At 41.3% G+C, this 19063-nt stretch overlaps 1 protein-coding gene across 2 annotated transcripts in view; it reads left to right on the top strand.

The window, feature by feature from the left end:
* Positions 1-16360, top strand: part of LOC125238763 — a 39920-nt gene extending 23560 nt beyond the window's left edge. For both annotated transcript variants that reach the window (XM_048146193.1, XM_048146192.1), the window contains exons 9-14: positions 8400-8451; positions 10342-10536; positions 12901-13007; positions 13832-13920; positions 14602-14699; positions 15882-16360. In XM_048146193.1, the coding sequence (XP_048002150.1) occupies positions 8400-8451; positions 10342-10536; positions 12901-13007; positions 13832-13920; positions 14602-14699; positions 15882-16091 (751 nt within the window). In that variant the 3' untranslated portion in view covers positions 16092-16360. The remainder of the gene's footprint in view (positions 1-8399; positions 8452-10341; positions 10537-12900; positions 13008-13831; positions 13921-14601; positions 14700-15881) is intronic.
* The last annotated feature ends 2703 nt before the right edge of the window (positions 16361-19063 follow it).

Raw genomic sequence — 19063 nt, 5'->3', positions numbered from 1 at the left:
ATCAGCTCTACCTTGGTTACTGCTCACACAAGTACTCAACAATACAAGTCCGATGACGAAAACAGCGTTTGCCTATGTTGCACGTAACCCGAGTTCGCCTAGGAATAGCCAGGGTTCAGCATCAGCTCTACCTTGGTTACTGCTCACTCAAGTACTCATCAATACAAGTCCGATGACGAAAACAGCGTTTGCCTATGTTGCACGAAACCCGAGTTCCCTTAGGAATAGCCAGGGTTCAGCATCAGCTCTACCTTGGTTACTGCTAGGGCTCTGGATACACGTGATTCACGCCGAACCGTAGCTACGTGATCTTAACACCGGCGGTACTAAGATCACGAATTTCACGAACACGGCAAGGTACGTACCTCGTACGCACGTACGTACGTACTTGCCTTAGCGCCCGGATTCACGTGACACGCCGCGGGCCGTGACACGCCGCCGCCCGAACTAAGTTCGTGTGCAGAGTACTTATCGTACGTTTTGTAGATTTAACTCGCCCGGGAGAAAACCAAATCATGACTATTATTGAATTATCACTTAATACCTATACTTAATACTGGACGAAATTTTTTTTACATATGAATTAAACTTATATTTATGTTTTGCTTCGATTTTTATACAATACATATAACTAGCGGCTCTCCCCGGCTACGCACGGGGATTATGATAAAAATTGTTATAATAAGTTATCCGTAAAAGATAGACATATGCCATCGCGGACGTTTTTGTAGACCTATTAGAGAGACACAATTTTCCAATACATTATTTTGATATAGCTCAAACGGTTTCGGCAGCGTTTTCGATTAAAGCTCTCAGCCAGCGGGATTTTGTCCAACTCGGTTAGAAAATATCGTCATATTTCAACCAATTCAAACAAAACTTTAACAAATTATATACCTGAACTTTCCTCAAGAATTACTCTATTCATAAGTGAAAACCATATGAAAACCCGTTCAGTTTTTGAGTTTATCACGAACACACAGACAGACGCGGCTCCCCGGGAGTTTATTTTATAAGAGAAGATTAAGTGATTTACGGCGTTATTCTGTTTCCGATTTTATTGAAATTAAAACTAGCAAACTGTCCGATGCCTTACACTATCTATATACCTGTATGGTAAATGTCAACGTGTGTTACGTTACGTCTTAATATTGTTTATTTTTTGACATGTGCCGTCAGAATCCTCAAATACTTGACACTAACTTAAAACTGTATGTGGTGACAGTTTAGTATAGTATGGAGTAACTATTGTCCCAGAGCTGTAAGAAGTATAAGAACCTCTTTTTCACACATGACAGCGTCCACAAAACGTAAAATCCTGTAATAATGGTTAAAAAAATCAAGTACTTAAAATAGTATTTTATACAATCGCGATATAATACAAAGCTTTTCAGTCGAGTACCATGTTTAGGCCACGAAGCTTTGCTGAGTGGCCTAACAGTACGGTACGAGAGTGAAAAACTTAATTATATTACTATTGTATACAATACTTTTTCTACGAGTCATCATCTTCATCATCAATGGACGGAAATATCATCATTCATGCAAGTTTAAATTAATGTTAATAGCGTCGTTCACCGTTGTATCAACATCGAATTACCTAGTAACCAATTATTTGTAACAACCGTCTCTGATTGGCCGATAACGCCACAAATAAAAAAAATGTATTTCAGATGCAGAAAAATTTGCCAGGTATCGCAAATTAGTATATAAGTTGTATGATGTTCTATTTTTGAAATTATTACAGTTAACTTAAAGTCAACTATAATGAGATTAAGTACATATATTATTATAGTTGAGTCGGAACTGCCATAGAGTATCCAACACTGAAAAGTTAGCACTTATAGTTTAGTCTGTGGTGTCCTAATTGACAGATTACAATCGACAAGTAGAAAAATAATATTTCCCTTACTTTAAACATAATCTAAAACATGTTACATTTTTGCGGATCTTCGTTAGTAAGTATTTTACGATATTAATTTATAACGCAAGATTTACTTATTAAACCATTTATCATTAATTTTTATTTTTAAACTAGTGCTGTGGCAGAGTGTAATTTCGATTCAAATGACATTTCAGTAAGTTGATAGAAATCGTATATTTGTTTAAGCGCCTCCTTGTCCATAGGGCCTAATCGATTCAACCAATTCGAAATTAATCGTTAGATTTGGCAAACGATACGCCTTAGCCACATCGCAACATATGTACTTCAAAACAAATGTGTCAAAAATGTGAACTTACGGATCCGGGACAATAGTTCTGATGAAATTCAGCAACACGACGCTTAGCCATATATTTCTGATCAAGCATTATTATGTTATTCTTAAGGTTTTCACATTTATTCTTTCATTTATTATGTATGAAAATGAAAACCTACCAAGTGGCTTTAATTAATTAATATTTAAGCTTGCTCTTATGTAAGCATATAACGTAATCTTAAATGTAAACAAGACAAACAGGAGTGTAGGTGAACAAAAGAGCAAGTTTATGATGACTATTATACTCCAGGCAAAAAATATGCACACATGTGCGCGGGGCCACGGCTAAGACAAAAAAAATGACAGCTGCAGTTCTTATCAGTTTCGGTACATTAAATAATACTTTTAGATAGTATATTCCTTTATAGCACTGTATTGTTTGACGAACGAGCTCAGCTATCTTACTGTGGTGGTATTTTGCAAATAATAAGCGCAGTTCCACCACGTGGTAATAAAGACAGTAAAATTTACGAGCAGCCTTTTGTACGTGAAGCTGAGTGAAGTGAGCGATGTGTTATTTTTACATTTTATGATTTTTTATTTAATCTGGATGAGGCAGTTTAGAATTTTAGTTTATTTCAATTAGTCACTTGTAAGATCCCAGTTGATCAACACTTGAAGGCCTTGACATTTTACTTTAGCGGTGAATTTAAAAGTTATTGTCTTGTTGTTTTGTTAATTTTTTGTATTGTTACTGTTAATGTTTGAAACTCTTAACAACGAAGAAAAGTTTGATGTGGAGATATGCCACCAGAGTCGGAGATTCAACTTTATGTAGTCTCTGCAAGGATCGGACAAACAATGAGTTTCCGTGTCGTCATGGTACTACAGGATCTATCGCGAGGCATTTGACGTCAGTTCATTTGAAATCTGCTGTTACTGTTACGACATCAAACGAGTAAGTCAATTTTTTAAATAGGTGTAATCCATAATAAGTAAATGAAAGCAGCAAAGGTCTAAGTTTAAATACCATGAAAAAATAATTTTAAAGTTATTGCATGTAAATAGTATAACGAAGCTCACTTTATTAAGCAGTGCCTATTTATTATTTTTGAAACAATATATCAGTCATAAAACAGTGTTTACATCTTAATAAAATGATAATCCTGCGCCTTGAACCCTCTTAAAGTAGACTTTTTTTACTACCATCAATCTTATTACTATATAACGTAATTACACTAATTACCTAATTAAATAGTGGCTATAACAGTTAAGTAAGTTCGCGTAAAATGTATAACATAATTATTAACTAGGTATGTGTTAAAATTACGTTTCCGTGGATGTCATCCTATCGTCACATTCTTAATTTTTATACTAAATTGACAAATGTCTTACTCCTTGCATCAATAATTGAATGGTACCGTGAATACTTATCTTCCTATTAAATCTTATTAATCAGAGGGTAACTAGAGAGTTTTTGTCAACGAACATTGCAGACACATAATAAGCAGATTCAAGGGTATCACGGTGCACGGTTAAGCCCATATTACCACGTTAACGCATGGTATTTTTCAACCACAACCACTCAACAGATAAGCTTAACAAAGGATAAGGTATAGTCATGGTATAGTGCCATTTTAATAAACATAAAAGTAATATTTTAGTGAAAGTATAAGCATTTTTTGAATTTGTACTCGAAGCGTCGGTTGTAGCGTAGAGACAATGCTAACAGTGGTTATTTAATAATAAGTCGAATTTAGAATTATAACTGTTGAAAACCTTTGGATAGAGTAAAAAACTCAAATGACTGGAAGGAAACTTTATCTGAAACGGTTACCAAATCTAGCAGTTACCCTTACAAAAGGTTACCTACCCATATCGTTGGTATTTTTATAACCACTTCTAAATTAAGCCTATCGGAAACCCCGGATCGTTTATTTGGTTATATTTATTTATTACTTACATATTAATATTTGAAAAACCGCAGTATTGAATATAAATTTTAATTCAAAAGTAATTAAGATATAACCTCACGATACCTACATTTTTATTCATAACTTATAGAGACTGCATCCGATCTTATCTTCTCTCATGAAACGCCGCTGGCGGACCGAACGGGCGTGTCACGTGAATTCGTACGTACGTACGGACGGATCTACGAACGTACGTACCCTAATTTCACGTGATTTATTTTCACGTGACGAACGAACCAGAAATCCGTTGCCGTGTATCACGGCAACGTGCGTACGGCTACGTGTTCACGATACACGGTCACGACCGGGAGCCCTAGTTACTGCTCACATAAGTACTCATCAAAACAAGTCCGATGACGAAAACAGCGCTTGCCTATGTTACTCCAAACCCGCGTTCCCCTGGGAAAAGCCAGGGTTCAGCATCAGCTCTACCTTGGTTACTGCTCACTCAAGTACTCATCAAGACAAGTCCGATGACGAAAACAGCGTTTGACTATGTTGCACGAAACCCGAGTTCCCTTAGGAATAGCCAGGGTTCAGCATCAGCTCTATATTGGTTACTGCTCACTCAAGTACTCATCAAGACAAGTCCGATGACGAAAACAGAGTTTGCGTATGTTGCACGAAACCCGAGTTCCCCTATGAATAGCCAGGGTTCAGCATCAGCTCTATCTTGGTTACTGCTCACACAAATACTCATTAAGACAAGTCCGATGACGAAAACAGCGCTTGCCTATGTTACTCCAAACCTGCGTTCCCCTGGGAAAAGCCAGGGTTCAGCATCAGATCTACCTTTGTTACTGCTCACACCAGTACTCATCAATACAAGTCCGATGACGAAAACAGCGTTTGCCTATGTTGCACGAAACCCGAGTTCGCCTAGGAATAGCCAGGGTTCAGCATCAGCTCTACCTTGGTTACTGCTCACTCAAGTACTCATCAATACAAGTCCGATGACGAAAACAGCGTTTGCCTATGTTGCACGAAACCCGAGTTCCCTTAGGAATAGCCAGGGTTCAGCATCAGCTCTACCTTGGTTACTGCTCACATAAGTACTCATCAAAACAAGTCCGATGACGAAAACAGCGCTTGCCTATGTTACTCCAAACCCGCGTTCCCCTGGGAAAAGCCAGGGTTCAGCATCAGCTCTACCTTGGTTACTGCTCACTCAAGTACTCATCAAGACAAGTCCGATGACGAAAACAGCGTTTGACTATGTTGCACGAAACCCGAGTTCCCTTAGGAATAGCCAGGGTTCAGCATCAGCTCTATATTGGTTACTGCTCACTCAAGTACTCATCAAGACAAGTCCGATGACGAAAACAGCGTTTGCGTATGTTGCACGAAACCCGAGTTCCCCTATGAATAGCCAGGGTTCAGCATCAGCTCTATCTTGGTTACTGCTCACACAAATACTCATCAAGACAAGTCCGATGACGAAAACAGCGCTTGCCTATGTTACTCCAAACCTGCGTTCCCCTGGGAAAAGCCAGGGTTCAGCATCAGCTCTACCTTGGTTACTGCTCACTCAAGTACTCATCAAGACAAGTCCGATGACGAAAACAGCGTTTGCCTATGTTGCACGAAACCCGAGTTCCCTTAGGAATAGCCAGGGTTCAGCATCAGCTCTACCTTGGTTACTGCTCACACAAGTACTCATCAAGACAAGTCCGATGACGAAAACAGCGCTTGCCTATGTTACTCCAAACCCGCGTTCCCCTGGGAAAAGCCAGGGTTCAGCATCAGCTCTACCTTGGTTACTGCTCACTCAAGTACTCATTAATACAAGTCCGATGACGAAAACAGCGTTTGCCTATGTTGCACGAAACCCGAGTTCCCCTAGGAATAGCCAGGGTTCAGCATCAGCTCTACCTTGGTTACTGCTCACTCAAGTACTCATCAAAACAAGTCCGATGACGAAAACAGCGCTTGCCTATGTTAAACCAAACCCGCGTTCCCTGGGAAAAGCCAGGGTTCAGCATCAGCTCCATCTTAGGAACTGCTCACCCAATCAACTCATCAAGGCGAGTTAGATGACGAAAACGGCTTGTTTTTATGTTGGCAATTAACGTTTTCAATGTGTAATGTTAATGATTAATTGTATTGATTTTCGGCCAACACTGTATATTTACATGCATACATACATATTTGCATAATTATATTCATACATACATACCTACATACATTCATACATACCTACATACATTCATACGTACGAACATACATACTGATCTATGGGCGACGATGATCATTTACCATCATCAGGCGATCCATCAGTCCCTTGTATCCCAGTTCATTAAAAATAATTTCTAGCCGTGTTCTACTTTTATCCAACGAAAACATGTTTCGTTGCAAAATTAAAAATGGGGCGCATAGTGCGGAGTGGCAACAGCGCATTTTCCTTCCTGTTCTTACACTAGCTTAGATTCATAATCCTGTCTCTTTCACGCAAGGCTCGACTACGCTTTAACAAAAGGGAAAGCCTTATAAATAGCGCTTAAAATAAGGGTAACCCTTATTAAAGGCTTGCAAGCCGTATCGGATAGCGGTAAGCCAATGCACAGGGCTAGCTTTATTGTTTTGCTGAGTTTTTTGTAAGGGCTAGTCAAATGAATGGGCTTGCAGTTGGAAAGGGAGAGTCTCTCGTTTGGGTCGTCCTTACGTTAGGGATTCCCAATGAAAGGCTTGTAGCGCGGAAGGGGTTGTCCGGTCCCTGGATATAACCAACTCTTTGGATTTTATTATTAAATCAGTCTCTGTTTATTTGGTAAACCCAAAATAATAGCACTTATTAACCTCATTTAAGGTTCAAAATCCAGTTTCAACATAAAAACAAAATAATTTTATTTGAACCTTAAAGTCTCTTAATTTTAAGATTGTTTACTGTATCGTAGTCTAAGTTCCTTTTTTTTTGTGAGTTTCATTTTTTTACATAGATATAAGCTACATTATTCTCGAATACCTGTTCTTGGTTTGGTGGTAATGTAATTACAATAACTTAATAAATAGGTATTTAGTCACATCAGAAACTAATTGGGTTGTTTAGTAGGTCTAAAAATATACCTAAAAACTGTTTTTTTTTTTAATTGATCATGTTTGTAACTAATAATATATGTACTTAGTGTAAGACTTTAAAAAAAAAGATGAGGTATCAGTAAGATGTTGTTGACTGTAATGTATGTTAATTGTAGGTAAAGTTATAAAAGTCTTCTCAAGTTGTATCTACATATAATTTTAAGAAATTCCTTTTGGGGGAGATGTTGTGGGTATCTATAGGTTTTGAGATGTACCCTCTTATGACTGAATAAATCAGTTGTTGTCATGGACTCGTGCTGTTTCATTGAACACTACAGATGTATTTATCTATTTAAGTATGTATATCGTCGCTTAGCACCTATAGTACAAGCTTTGCTTAGTTTGGGGCTAAGTTGATCTGTGTAAGGTGTCCCCAATATTTATTTGTTTATTATTTATTTTTATTTTTTTTTTCAAAGTCCCCCCACCTTTTTTTGGTTTGGAAATTTTGTGTGGAACCACTCAGAATTGCGAGCTCTTTCAATCATAATAGGAGAAAGTGTCCCAAGGTTTTTTCCCATTCCGTTACCATTTTTTCATACATTTTGTATGGCGGTAACGGAATGGAAGATTTAAAAAAGGATTGGAATTCTTGGGACATTTTTTCTCCTTTCATATTTCAATATTTCCACTTTGTAATCACTGTACAAAGTGTTTGAAAAATGGTAACGAGGTCGGAAAATTAAATTTGGGACGCTTCACCTAGTAGGATCGAAAAGGCTCGTGATTTGGAGTAGGAAAAACATTAAATTTAATACTTATTCTTATTAAAAAACTTTTTTGGATACTTTTCGTGAAAATTCCCAGGTGCTGTAGCCGAATGAACGAAAACGAAACACCGCGAAAGGTAGTCTGGCTCTGTCCCGCCAATCCGCACGAGCGATAGAGATAGACGAGCGTTTCGTTTCGTGATTCGTGAGTGTTTCGTGAGGGTTTGTGCCATTCGGCTACGCACCCAGGTACCGTGCAGAACGTGCAAAGACTACTGGTGTACCTACTGTACTTATTAGTTATTTAATTTATGCAACAAGTGCAGAAATCAAGCTCTGGTTAAGAGTAAGCCCATTTATGATAATAAAAAAAAAGGTGTAACACCGGACGGACCAGATCCAATGGAAATCACAGAATAATTATAATGTTATAATTGTTGCAGGAGATATTGCTTGAACGGCTCGACGACGCAAGCGCCAACTGACTTGGCTGTGGTAATTATCTTATCTTATCTTAGTCACCATTAATCATTAACCATTTATATCACGCAATGCAAGGATAGGCCTCCCTTCCAGTCCACTACTCATCCCGATTCATAGACTATTCCGAATATCTTCCCAACTCAACATGCAAACGTACTTACTTACTTATTGCGCTGTCTCGGTGACCTGAAGTGGATCTTGGCATCCGACATTATACTCCGCCATTCGCTCCTATCCTGCGATCTGATGCCACTTAGTCACTTTAAAGTCACTCGGGTCTTTCTGAACCTCATCGATCCATCGGTGCCTCGGCCTTCCGGCTGGCCGTTTCAGTAGATCAGCACAGGTAAGCCCTTTTGTCCACTCGAATCTCACGATCCTCTCCCATCCTCTCCACATGGCCGAGCCAGCGCAGACCAGCAGCTTTGCTGTCGCCGATGACTCGCTCACTAGTTCTTCCACCTCTAAGTTCTTCCTGACTCTCCTAGAGCTATCCTCTCGCCTCACAGGGCCTATTATTTCTGAAGATCTTCCTCTCTGCCACTAAGAGCTTCTTTTCCTCCTCCATGTCGTCAATTATAATTATGTTTGTAGGGTAGGCGACCAGGAGGTAAGACAAACGCCAATGTCAACGTGTATATTTATTAAAGATAGGTACTTAGGTATAGGTACATTGCATACATGGCAGGTCATTCAAACTGGTAGGTACTTCCTAGCTACGGAAAACCTTATAGCGGCGGGCAAGGTTGAGCTCATCCACTATAGGTGCAAAGAGCCAAGGGACAGTCTGTGAACCTATCGCCAAGGCACTAGCTACGACCTAGGGTGGATCGGGAGAAGACTGCAGGTGGGCTATCGAACTCCCGAGCCAACGAGACTCGCCAAAGGACAGTCGGAGAACCTATCGCTATGGCAGTCGCTAGCTAACTCATTTGATGCGGCGCGGACGCGGCCTTTTATTTGATTCGTTCGGCTCGCGCAGATCTTCGGGCGCGCTCGGCGGCTCGTTGCTGTGACGCGCTCAAGGTCGCGCGCAGTTATAATTTGTCTTGTTACATTCTCCCCCTCTGGTACTCGGTAACGTCCCGTAAGAGTACCAGAATCCATAGTGTTACATTCTCCCCCTCTGGTGCTCGATGACGTCCCGTGAGAGTACCAGGATCCATAGTGTTACATTCTCTCCCTCTGGTGCTCGGTAACGTCCCGTAAGAGTACCAGAATCCATAGTGTTACATTCTCCCCCTCTGGTGCTCGATGACGTCCCGTGAGTATACCAGGATATTAGGATCTGTGTCACGATGTCTGAGATCTTCACCAATTTCGTCGATATGAGAGGGTGTTCATCAACCCTCCCCCTGGAGTGAAGGTGGTTCAGTAGTACATTGAGAACAACTGCAATGTCACTGTGAAATCCTTTGCTGACGTCTTCACAGTATTTTGTTACTACCCTCTTTGTAGTTGATACGTCGTTTGCCTCCTTATTTATTTCGCGTAGTCCCATTTTATGTGTAGAGTACTTTAGAAAAATAATGTAGGGTAGATGCAACTTCTTCTTTACAAGAGTGGGTAGTTGACAAAATTGAGCTTGTCAACTCATGATGTAGAAAACCAAGGGACAGTCTCTGAACCTGTCGCCAAGGGACCTAACGAGCCTGGGAGAAGACTGCATGTGGGCTATCGAACTCCCAGCCCAATGTGACTCGCCAAAGGACAGTCTGTGAACCTATCGCTAAGGCGGCCGCAAGCTAAGTCATTTGATGCGGCGCGGACGCGGCCTTTTATTTGATTCGTTCGGCTCGCGCAGATCTTCGGGCGCGCTCGGCGGCTCGTTGCTGTGACGCGCTCAAGGTCGCGCGCAGTTATAATTTGTCTTGTTACATGTTTAAAAAATTCTGCTTCCAGATAGTGAAAATGCTCGCAGACATAGCTGACGTGTACTGGAGCCGTGGGGACACGCTGTACCGGATAAACTTCAACAACAGCATCATTTCAGCGTACCCCAACAGCTGGCCAGCCTGCCCTAACACAACATCGACTGCTGAGCCGCCGTCGAAGACCTGGGCGCCTCATAACCGTTCGGGAGAGACTGTAGCCAAGGTGACTACACTATAGGGCCCAACAGCAGCCTGTCCAGATACCCCATCAGCTGGCCAGAGTGCCCTAGCACCACGTCCACAGCAGAACCACCGTGGAAGACCTGGGCGCCTCATCATCGCTCTGGAGAGAGTATAGCCAAGGTGACTACACTATAGGGCCCAACAGCAGCCTGTAGGGATACCCCAACAGCTGGCCAGAGTGCCCTAGCACCACGTCCACAGCAGAACCACCGTGGAAGACCTGGGCGCCTCATCATCGCTCTGGAGAGAGTATAGCCAAGGTGACTACACTATAGGGCCCAATAGCAGCCTGTAGGGATACCCCAACAGCTGGCCAGAGTGCCCTAGCACCACGTCCACAGCAGAACCACCGTGGAAGACCTGGGCGCCTCATCATCGCTCTGGAGAGAGTATAGCCAAGGTGACTACACTATAGGGCCCAACAGCAGCCTGTTGCCCTAACTCCACGTCGACTCATAATCGCTCTAGCGAGACTATTATAGCCAATGTGACTACACTATTGTCCCGGATTTGTAAGTTCACATTTTTGACACATTTGTTTAGAAGTATGTTGCGATGTGGTTAAGACGTATCGTTTGCCAAATCTAACGATTAATTTCGAATTTATTGAATCGATTAGGCCCTACGTACAAGAAGGCGCTTAAACAAATATACGATATCTGTCAACTTACTGAAATGTCATTTGAATCGAAATGACAGACTCTGCCACAGCACTAGTTTAAAAATGAAAATGAATGATAAATGACATAATCCTGCGTGATAAATTAATATCGTAGAATACTCTAACGAAGATCCGCAAAAATGTAACATGTGTTAGCTTATGTTAAAAAAAAAGTAACCGAAATATTGTTTTTAAGTACTTGATTTTTTTAAATATTATATATTACAGAATTTTATTTAAAATTTCATTAGGTTGCGCGAGTTTACGTTTTGTGGACGCTGTTATGTGTCAAAAAGAGGTTCTTACAGCTCTGGGACAACCACCCACAGCGTGGAAAAATCGAATGCCACATTTGAATGGAAACTACCTTAAATATTGTAAATAGCACATTTTGTGTGAGGGAGACTTTCCTTTGAAAAACAATAAATTCTGCATTTAAGGATTTATGAAAAATCGCTTGCCTCAGTCGGGACTCGAACCGGTCAAATGTGACAAAAAATAACGTGCCAAATAATGTGTTAAATTTTCATGGCCTTCCGTTATTCTGATTGTATTTGTTATTCAGAGAAAAATGAACCTTATCAGTAACCCTTTCAATCTGCATCATAATTATCATAAAATACGGCACGTTATTAGTTGCCATCCATGTGGCATTCGATTTTTCCACACTGTATATAGGGCCCAACAGCAGCCTGTCGGGATTCCCCACCAGCTGGCGGCGCTCCCTCACTCCACGTCTACCGCACGCTACCGTCGAAGACCAGGGTAAGGGTACGTAGCCGAATGGCCCAAACGCTCACGAAACGCAAACGAAACGCTCGTACATATCTGTCTCTATCGCTCTTGCGTATCGACGCAACAAAGCCAGACTACCTTTTGCGGCGTTTCGTCTTCGTTGCGCGTCGCAGAAATTCCATTCGGATACGGAGCCTGGGCTCCTTATAATCGCTCCGGAGAGACTATAGCTGAGGTGACTACACTATAGGGCATCTGAAGCATTACAGCCACGGGTGGCGGGTGAGCCTTAGCCTGGGTCTCTCCAGTCCGATCTATTTGTGGCCTTGGCTTCCTTCTCCAACTTTTCACTCCTAGGCCCCTGATGTCCTGGTATACGCCGTCTAATCATCTCAGCTTGGGCTTGCCCCGATCATTGTTTAAACGGGCCAAATGTGATGGCCAGACACACTTACCCGTATTGACGTTCACCAACGTTAATCGCCCACTGCTGAGCATAGGCCTCCCTTCGTGTACACCACTTATCCTGGTCCTGGACTAATCTCATCCAGAGGTGCCCCGCAGTTTTTCTAAATTAATGTCGTCCAACCAACGGATGCCATGGCGCTTCTTACATCCGAAAACGGCCACCATTCGGTCAAGAATTTGGTCAACCTTTTTTTGACGGAGTGGAAATGCAGTTACGCACGATGTGTGCAACTCGCCGTTTCTTTCCCCTCCCCTGGCGAGAGGGGGGAAACTTGGTCCTACCCACTAAACTAAATCCACTCCGGCGTTTCATCCTCTTTGCCGTTCGTGAGGGCTCGCTGATGGGATCCATGCATGTCATTCACCAGGGCAAGATTTTGGTCCACCTGCCATCAGTGCCTGGCAACATGTCCCACCCAATTCCATATGAGTTTGACCTTACTTCTGTGTTATTATTGTACGTTTGTCTGTTTGCTGCAGTGTTTCGTGTGCGGAATGCTGCAGGACGGCATCCCGGAGGCGGACCACGTGTGTGCAGATTCCTTCCTCTCACACTCCTACAGGAGGCACTGCAAGTTTCTCAACAGGCAAATACATATTGATTTGAACACGATTTGCACTCATAATTTTAGAACTAAACGGGACTTAATCGCGTAAACACTTACATATTTGGCTTGACACACACTTTTCGAACATTTCGAACATCACAAATTATGTTTGTGGTCACGGGTAGACTGGCGAGGCAAGTACATTTACCCACTTTGTAAATAATAACAAAATAACGTTTTTCCCATCTCGGAAACCATTATAGGGCATTCCGGGGTAGTCCGAACCTTTGGGAGGCGTCCGCGGAGCCGAAGCCAACGCGTAAAGGCCCTTTTGGCACTTTAATGAAATGTAAGGAGTACACCAAGCGGATGCTGCTCTTGTCCATGTCACGGGGAGCACGCATCAGGGGCAGCTCCCGCCAGGGTGTAAGGACTTTCCCCAACAGCTCGCCAAAAAAAGCCCTGATTTATTACTTATTACGAGCCATTTGTGTCCCACTGCTGGGCAAAGGTCTCCCCCTTTCTTCTTCCATTCTTCCCGAGCTAGATCTACAAATTGCCAGTATGTCAAAAAGGAGTCCAGGTTATCCCTTTTATTAGTTTAATTTTTTCAAACACTCGTTTCTACCACAAAAACTTCTACAACTCTAAAAAGGATAAACCCTTTCCCCCTTATTCATAAACGTACACTAAAGTTATCAAGCGGATAAAGTTCGTTTGTCCCTTTCCGTTCCGATGTATTGGTGTGATAGAAAGGGATAAACGAACTTTATCGGCTGGATAACTTTAGTGAACGTTTATGAATAAGGGGGTTTCACTATTACTCTGGATGTTGCTAAACTAGTTTTTCATGAATGTTGCAGAGAAGGCTGGCACATAAACGGTAGCGGCGGTTTCTACATGTGGGGCCGCTGGACCGGCGGGTGCTCACTCCGATACGTGGATATCAGCAGTCAGTATATACTAAACTCATGCTTGTGTTCAGAAAAGGGGGAGAGGGAGCACATAGAACTGCTGATTTTCCAATGACGGTTTTAGTAATTAAGGGGTTGAAAGTAAACGAAATTGTTATCCTTTTACAGGTCAAGTCATTCCATTGACAGTCTTAGTCCGTTTTCACTTTATCCGACCCGATATCGGATGTCGGAAGGATTTCAATGGAAAAAATCCAAGATGGCGCCTGTAATGTATGGGATATCGGTATTATCGGTTCTATATCCGATATCGGATCGGGAATGTGAAAACAACATTTAGATAAACCCCGTTTTTTTTAACTTACTTTTCTCATACACTTCGTTAAAATAAACACATAGACGGTGGTGCCCCTATTATTTTCTACCTACTCTTTTTGGCCACGCTTTAATAAATAAATAAATATTATAGGACATTCTTACACAGATTGACTGAGGCCCACGGTAAGCTCAAGAAGGCTTGTGTTGTGGGTACTCAGACAACGATATATATTATATAATATAAATACTTACATACATAGAAAACATTCATGACTCAGGAACAAATATCTGTGCTCATCACACAAATAAATGCCCTCACCGGGATTCGAACCCGGGACCGCGGCGTAGCAGGCACGGTCACTACCGACTGCGCCAGACCGGTCGTCAATGTCCTGTTTCAGACGTGTACCACCAGCGGACATGTCGCAGCATCGGGGAGCCGGCGTTAGGAAGCCACTACGTTAGCCGACGGATGGCCAAGCTCGAGTACGCTCTCCGAGTGAGTCATCATCCGGCCCATCTTTACAAGCTTTTATTCAAATTGCCTTATGGGTTAATCCACGGCAAGAGTAACGTGAGTCACGATTTTACGAACATGTTCCATTTATTCACGACGCGAGTTCAAGTGATAATCTATCTCTAAAGTGTTTCTTTCCCGATATATGCATAGATCCTTTCATTTACAACTGTAGTTCAAATAAACACTCAATGAAGTCGTGACTCACGTTACTTTTACGTGGATTCACCCTTGCTAGTATGTTAGTTTGGGTCAATACGTAGAAGCTAAATTTGATCCACTTCCCGGTGGAAATCGGAAGATTGAGCTGAAATTTTGCACACATATGTAAATCACGTGACAATGCAATATTATGTTATCATGGAGCTGATCTGATGATGGAGCAGAAAGGTGGTAAGGGGCTTTTAGGAACGTCTCGGAGAGCAGTAGATGACTGTTGAAAGAAAGGTACAGTCGGCGATAAAATCTTGTGTCAAAAGCACTCTCTAAGTACTTTAAAACGATATCGACGAAGCCCCGCTTCTGCGGGGCTCCTATTCTGTGCAGATTGCCCTTCGCCCATTTAAAAATACCTGACGAACCTAACCTCCCTATATAAATGTGGTAATATTGCGTTATAGACCGTTTGAAAAAAAGAAAGAAAGAAAATACATTCATTTATATTGTTTGCGTTGCGATGTAGACTTAATATTACACTAGCTGCAGGGTTAGCACATGATTGCCGCGAGATAGATCACACGTCTTCTTCTTCTAGGCTAGTTTCCTACTAGTCAAATCAGCTTCTTTGTAAGAACTGTCAAAACGATTTGCTAATATGGAATTATTATGAAATACTGAGGAGTGACGTCACGGGCAATTCATTTACTTTATATGTTTCTCTTTGATGTATTTTATATCTTTCTCATATAAATTATGTTTAAACATAACTACTGTCGATGTTTTTTTCTACTTTTGTGGTGTTTATTTCGTGAACTGCATAAAATATTTAATTTTAAGTATAATAAACTAGCCTATTAATGACATAAGGACGGGTAGTCTATCTCGCCGCGACAACTCTCGCCAAACATGTGCTAACTCTGCTGACTAGTCATCTTGCGTTCTAGAGTTCTAGACCGTCCAAGATCGACCGCAGTTTATTCTCTTGATACAGTCTTTTGTCAACAGAAAGAGAAGGACGCCTGTATCTCCTCCCCGACGGCATCTCTCGTCCCGCTCTCTCGCGGCATCTCGCTCTTTTCTCGGTTCCATGCTTGTGTGTGCTCAGAGAACTATTGCAATCGCGCTGAGAGACTGTATATGGAGGAATGGAGTACGGTAGTTTTAGCTTTGAGTTTACTGCTCTATGGAGTCTTGCAAGGGAAGTTAAGTGTCTAACTTAGTTAATACTACTTTAATGAGTTTAAGACATTTTACATAAGTTACTCACTAAATTAAACGGAATTGTATTATATATTTTAGTAATTGTCTAATTGGGCCTTCTCTGAAAAAATAAACTTTTAATAATATACAAGGAAAATCTACGAGATATAGGATATGTATTTGAAAAGGTGTAATTTGTAATATTAGTGTTTCTAGTTTAGGTTTATGAATACTTTTAGATAGTTGTAGTTTATAATTCGTATTTTTAATTAAAATATAGCTTATGCATACTTACAAGTATATACTGTTGTTATTATTTAACGCAGGGTTCGGGAGGTATTTTGTGGGATTTCGTGACCATAATGCTAGCTGCCAAAAAGGTCAAAAAAGTAACTCGTAAATTCGCGTTTCCCTAGATCTAAGTCCGTTTTCACATTATCCGATCCAATATCGGATGTCGGAAGGTTTTCAATGGAAAAAAAACCAAGATGACGTTTGTAACGTATGGGATAATATCGGTCCGCCGGTATCGGATCGGATAATGTGAAAACGCACTAAGACTATTAATATAGATCTAGATCGATTTTTCACCCCCGAAAACCATCACCACAAATTTATCCTGTCCCGTAAGTACATCTAAATCTGAGAATGACCAAGACTCTTATTTACTTATGTCAAAACTCATGACTGCTCTAGACTGCGGACGAACAAACTCACACTCACAAATAAGTCCTAAATTATGTCCAAAATGAGAGGCGTCTTTCCAAGCTTTACCTACTTATAGGATGCTAATAGGAGTTATAGGTGTCTATTTTCATCCACGAAAACCGCAGCGTCGAATCGATAAAATCCAAGATGGCCGCCGTAGCTTCGCGCCCACCTGTCGCATCCTTCCTAATATAAACGACGTATCTGTTCCTATATTCATAGGCAGTTACGTCATTTTAGAAATAACGCATTCAGCTACTGTACTTTATAAAGGTCGTCCTGTCGCATGCTTCCTTTTATAAAAATCGTATCTCCTCCACCATTCATAGGCAGTTACGTCATTTTAGAACTGTCGCATTTAGCTATCGTACTTTATAAAGGTCGTATCTCTTATACATTTTGTTAGGAGTTAGGATAATTTAGAAAACCGCAATGTAGCGAATGTTTATTGTAAAGGTAGTATGTAGTTTGTGTTAAGGATGGAGGTACATCGTTTTTGAGCGAGAGAACAGTGGTTCGCTATTGGAGGGCGCACCTGATGGTTATATGGTATATAATGTAACAGGGAATAGGGGATGAATTCGATATTTCCCATAGGTAGGACGATAACGTAAGGTAAATATTTCATTTTCATTTTTAGGAGTGCAATAAATAGTACATTACGATACAAGTGCTGAAAATAGGAAATTCGAAACTATTACGATTTATTAGTGACGATAAATTAAAACACGACCGAATGGGAACCGACGTTTTGGAGTAGGTAAGCCCTCTAATTTTAATTTTAATTTAATTTTCGTTTATTTCACTTATAAGTATAAGTTAACAGTAAACACCAAGACACTAACACGGTTTCGAAGCTTTGAAGTTTCGACCTAACAAGAATTGTAATGTTGCGAACACTTCAGTCGTGTTTTGATTTATTGCCACGTGTTTCGAATTTCCTCTTTTCAGCACTTGTAATGCACTGTTCCAAGTTTTCACGTGTCACCTTCGGAAAGGCGATTTTTCTTCCCTTCAAAATAATTCCGGGTTCCGTTCTTACCACTTTAGCTATAAGGGTTAAAATAGGGGCTAAACCATTTCCCTCACAGGTCAGAGGTCGACCGTACTGGATACGGTCCACTTGTGTCCGAGGCTATCAAGGGCCTCCGGAGGTGGTGCTCTGCAAAGCGGACTGGTTCTGGTGGTGCTGTAGATGTAAAGCGCGAGCGTACCTGCAGCCCACCGTTACAGAACAATGGCGGCAGATGGGGGGGTTGTTTAGTGGGTAAACTTGAGGTCTCATTAGCCCTTAACAAGGAGTCCCACATAACCGTATGCGTAATGCATTTTTCCCCTCCTAAAAAAAAGGCTAAACTATTGCAGAGTGCGTAGCTCATACTTAAGGCACTGGTCCCACCGCGAGCTAGTGAGCTATGAGCTATCGGCTATAAAAACGAACAAAAGATAAGCAATCCCGTGCAAATAAAAGAGACACGGCGATGTTTATAGTTATTCGCCCAGCGGTGAGCTATTAAAATCGCCGTGTCTCTTTTATTTGCACGGGATTGCTTATCTTTTGTTCGTTTTTATAGCCGATAGCTCATAGCTTACTAGCTCGCGGTGGGACCAGTGCCTAAAAGGGTCGGGGTTCGAATCCCGGCCAGAAATAAAAGGTGCTAAACTATTAGGAATTCCATTAAGAGATATAATCAAAGATGACAAAGACTACTGATGAAAGTGACGAATGAAGAACGTGAGACGAAAAAAGGGATGGGACGAATTTATGAAATTGGCAGAAAATTAATAGGCAGAATTAGAATTTGTATTACCGGGCATTCTGAAACAAACTGCACATAAAACGAGGAGACCGAATAATTCTAAATACGCATCTCTGGGGCAAAAGAAAAAAAAGATCAACGCCGATAAAAACGGCTTTTCGTACTGAGTAACAATAACAAGTAACAATAATTCTGAAACTAAGTAGTTGAAATCCAAAAAGTTGTCTGACATTTTAGTTTTAAAATGTGAACAGGTGCCGTAGCCGAATGGCATTTCTGCGTCGCGAAACGAAAACGAAACGCCGCGAAAGGTAGTGGCTCTGTCGCGCCAATACGCAAGAGCGATAGAGATAGATAGATATCTACGAGCGTCTCGTTTCGTGAGCGTTTGTGCCATTCGGCTACGTACCCAGGAATACACAGTCAAAATTATTCAGTTTTCTTATGTTACACCTTGTATGCACTGCGCCAAAGCCAAGCCAAAGCAAGTGCTGCCCTCTACAGTTCAAGTACGTTTTC

Source organism: Leguminivora glycinivorella, chromosome 24, assembly GCF_023078275.1.
Source record: "Leguminivora glycinivorella isolate SPB_JAAS2020 chromosome 24, LegGlyc_1.1, whole genome shotgun sequence".
NCBI lineage: Eukaryota > Metazoa > Arthropoda > Insecta > Lepidoptera > Tortricidae > Leguminivora > Leguminivora glycinivorella.
This window is presented reverse-complemented; position numbering and strand designations above follow the sequence as displayed.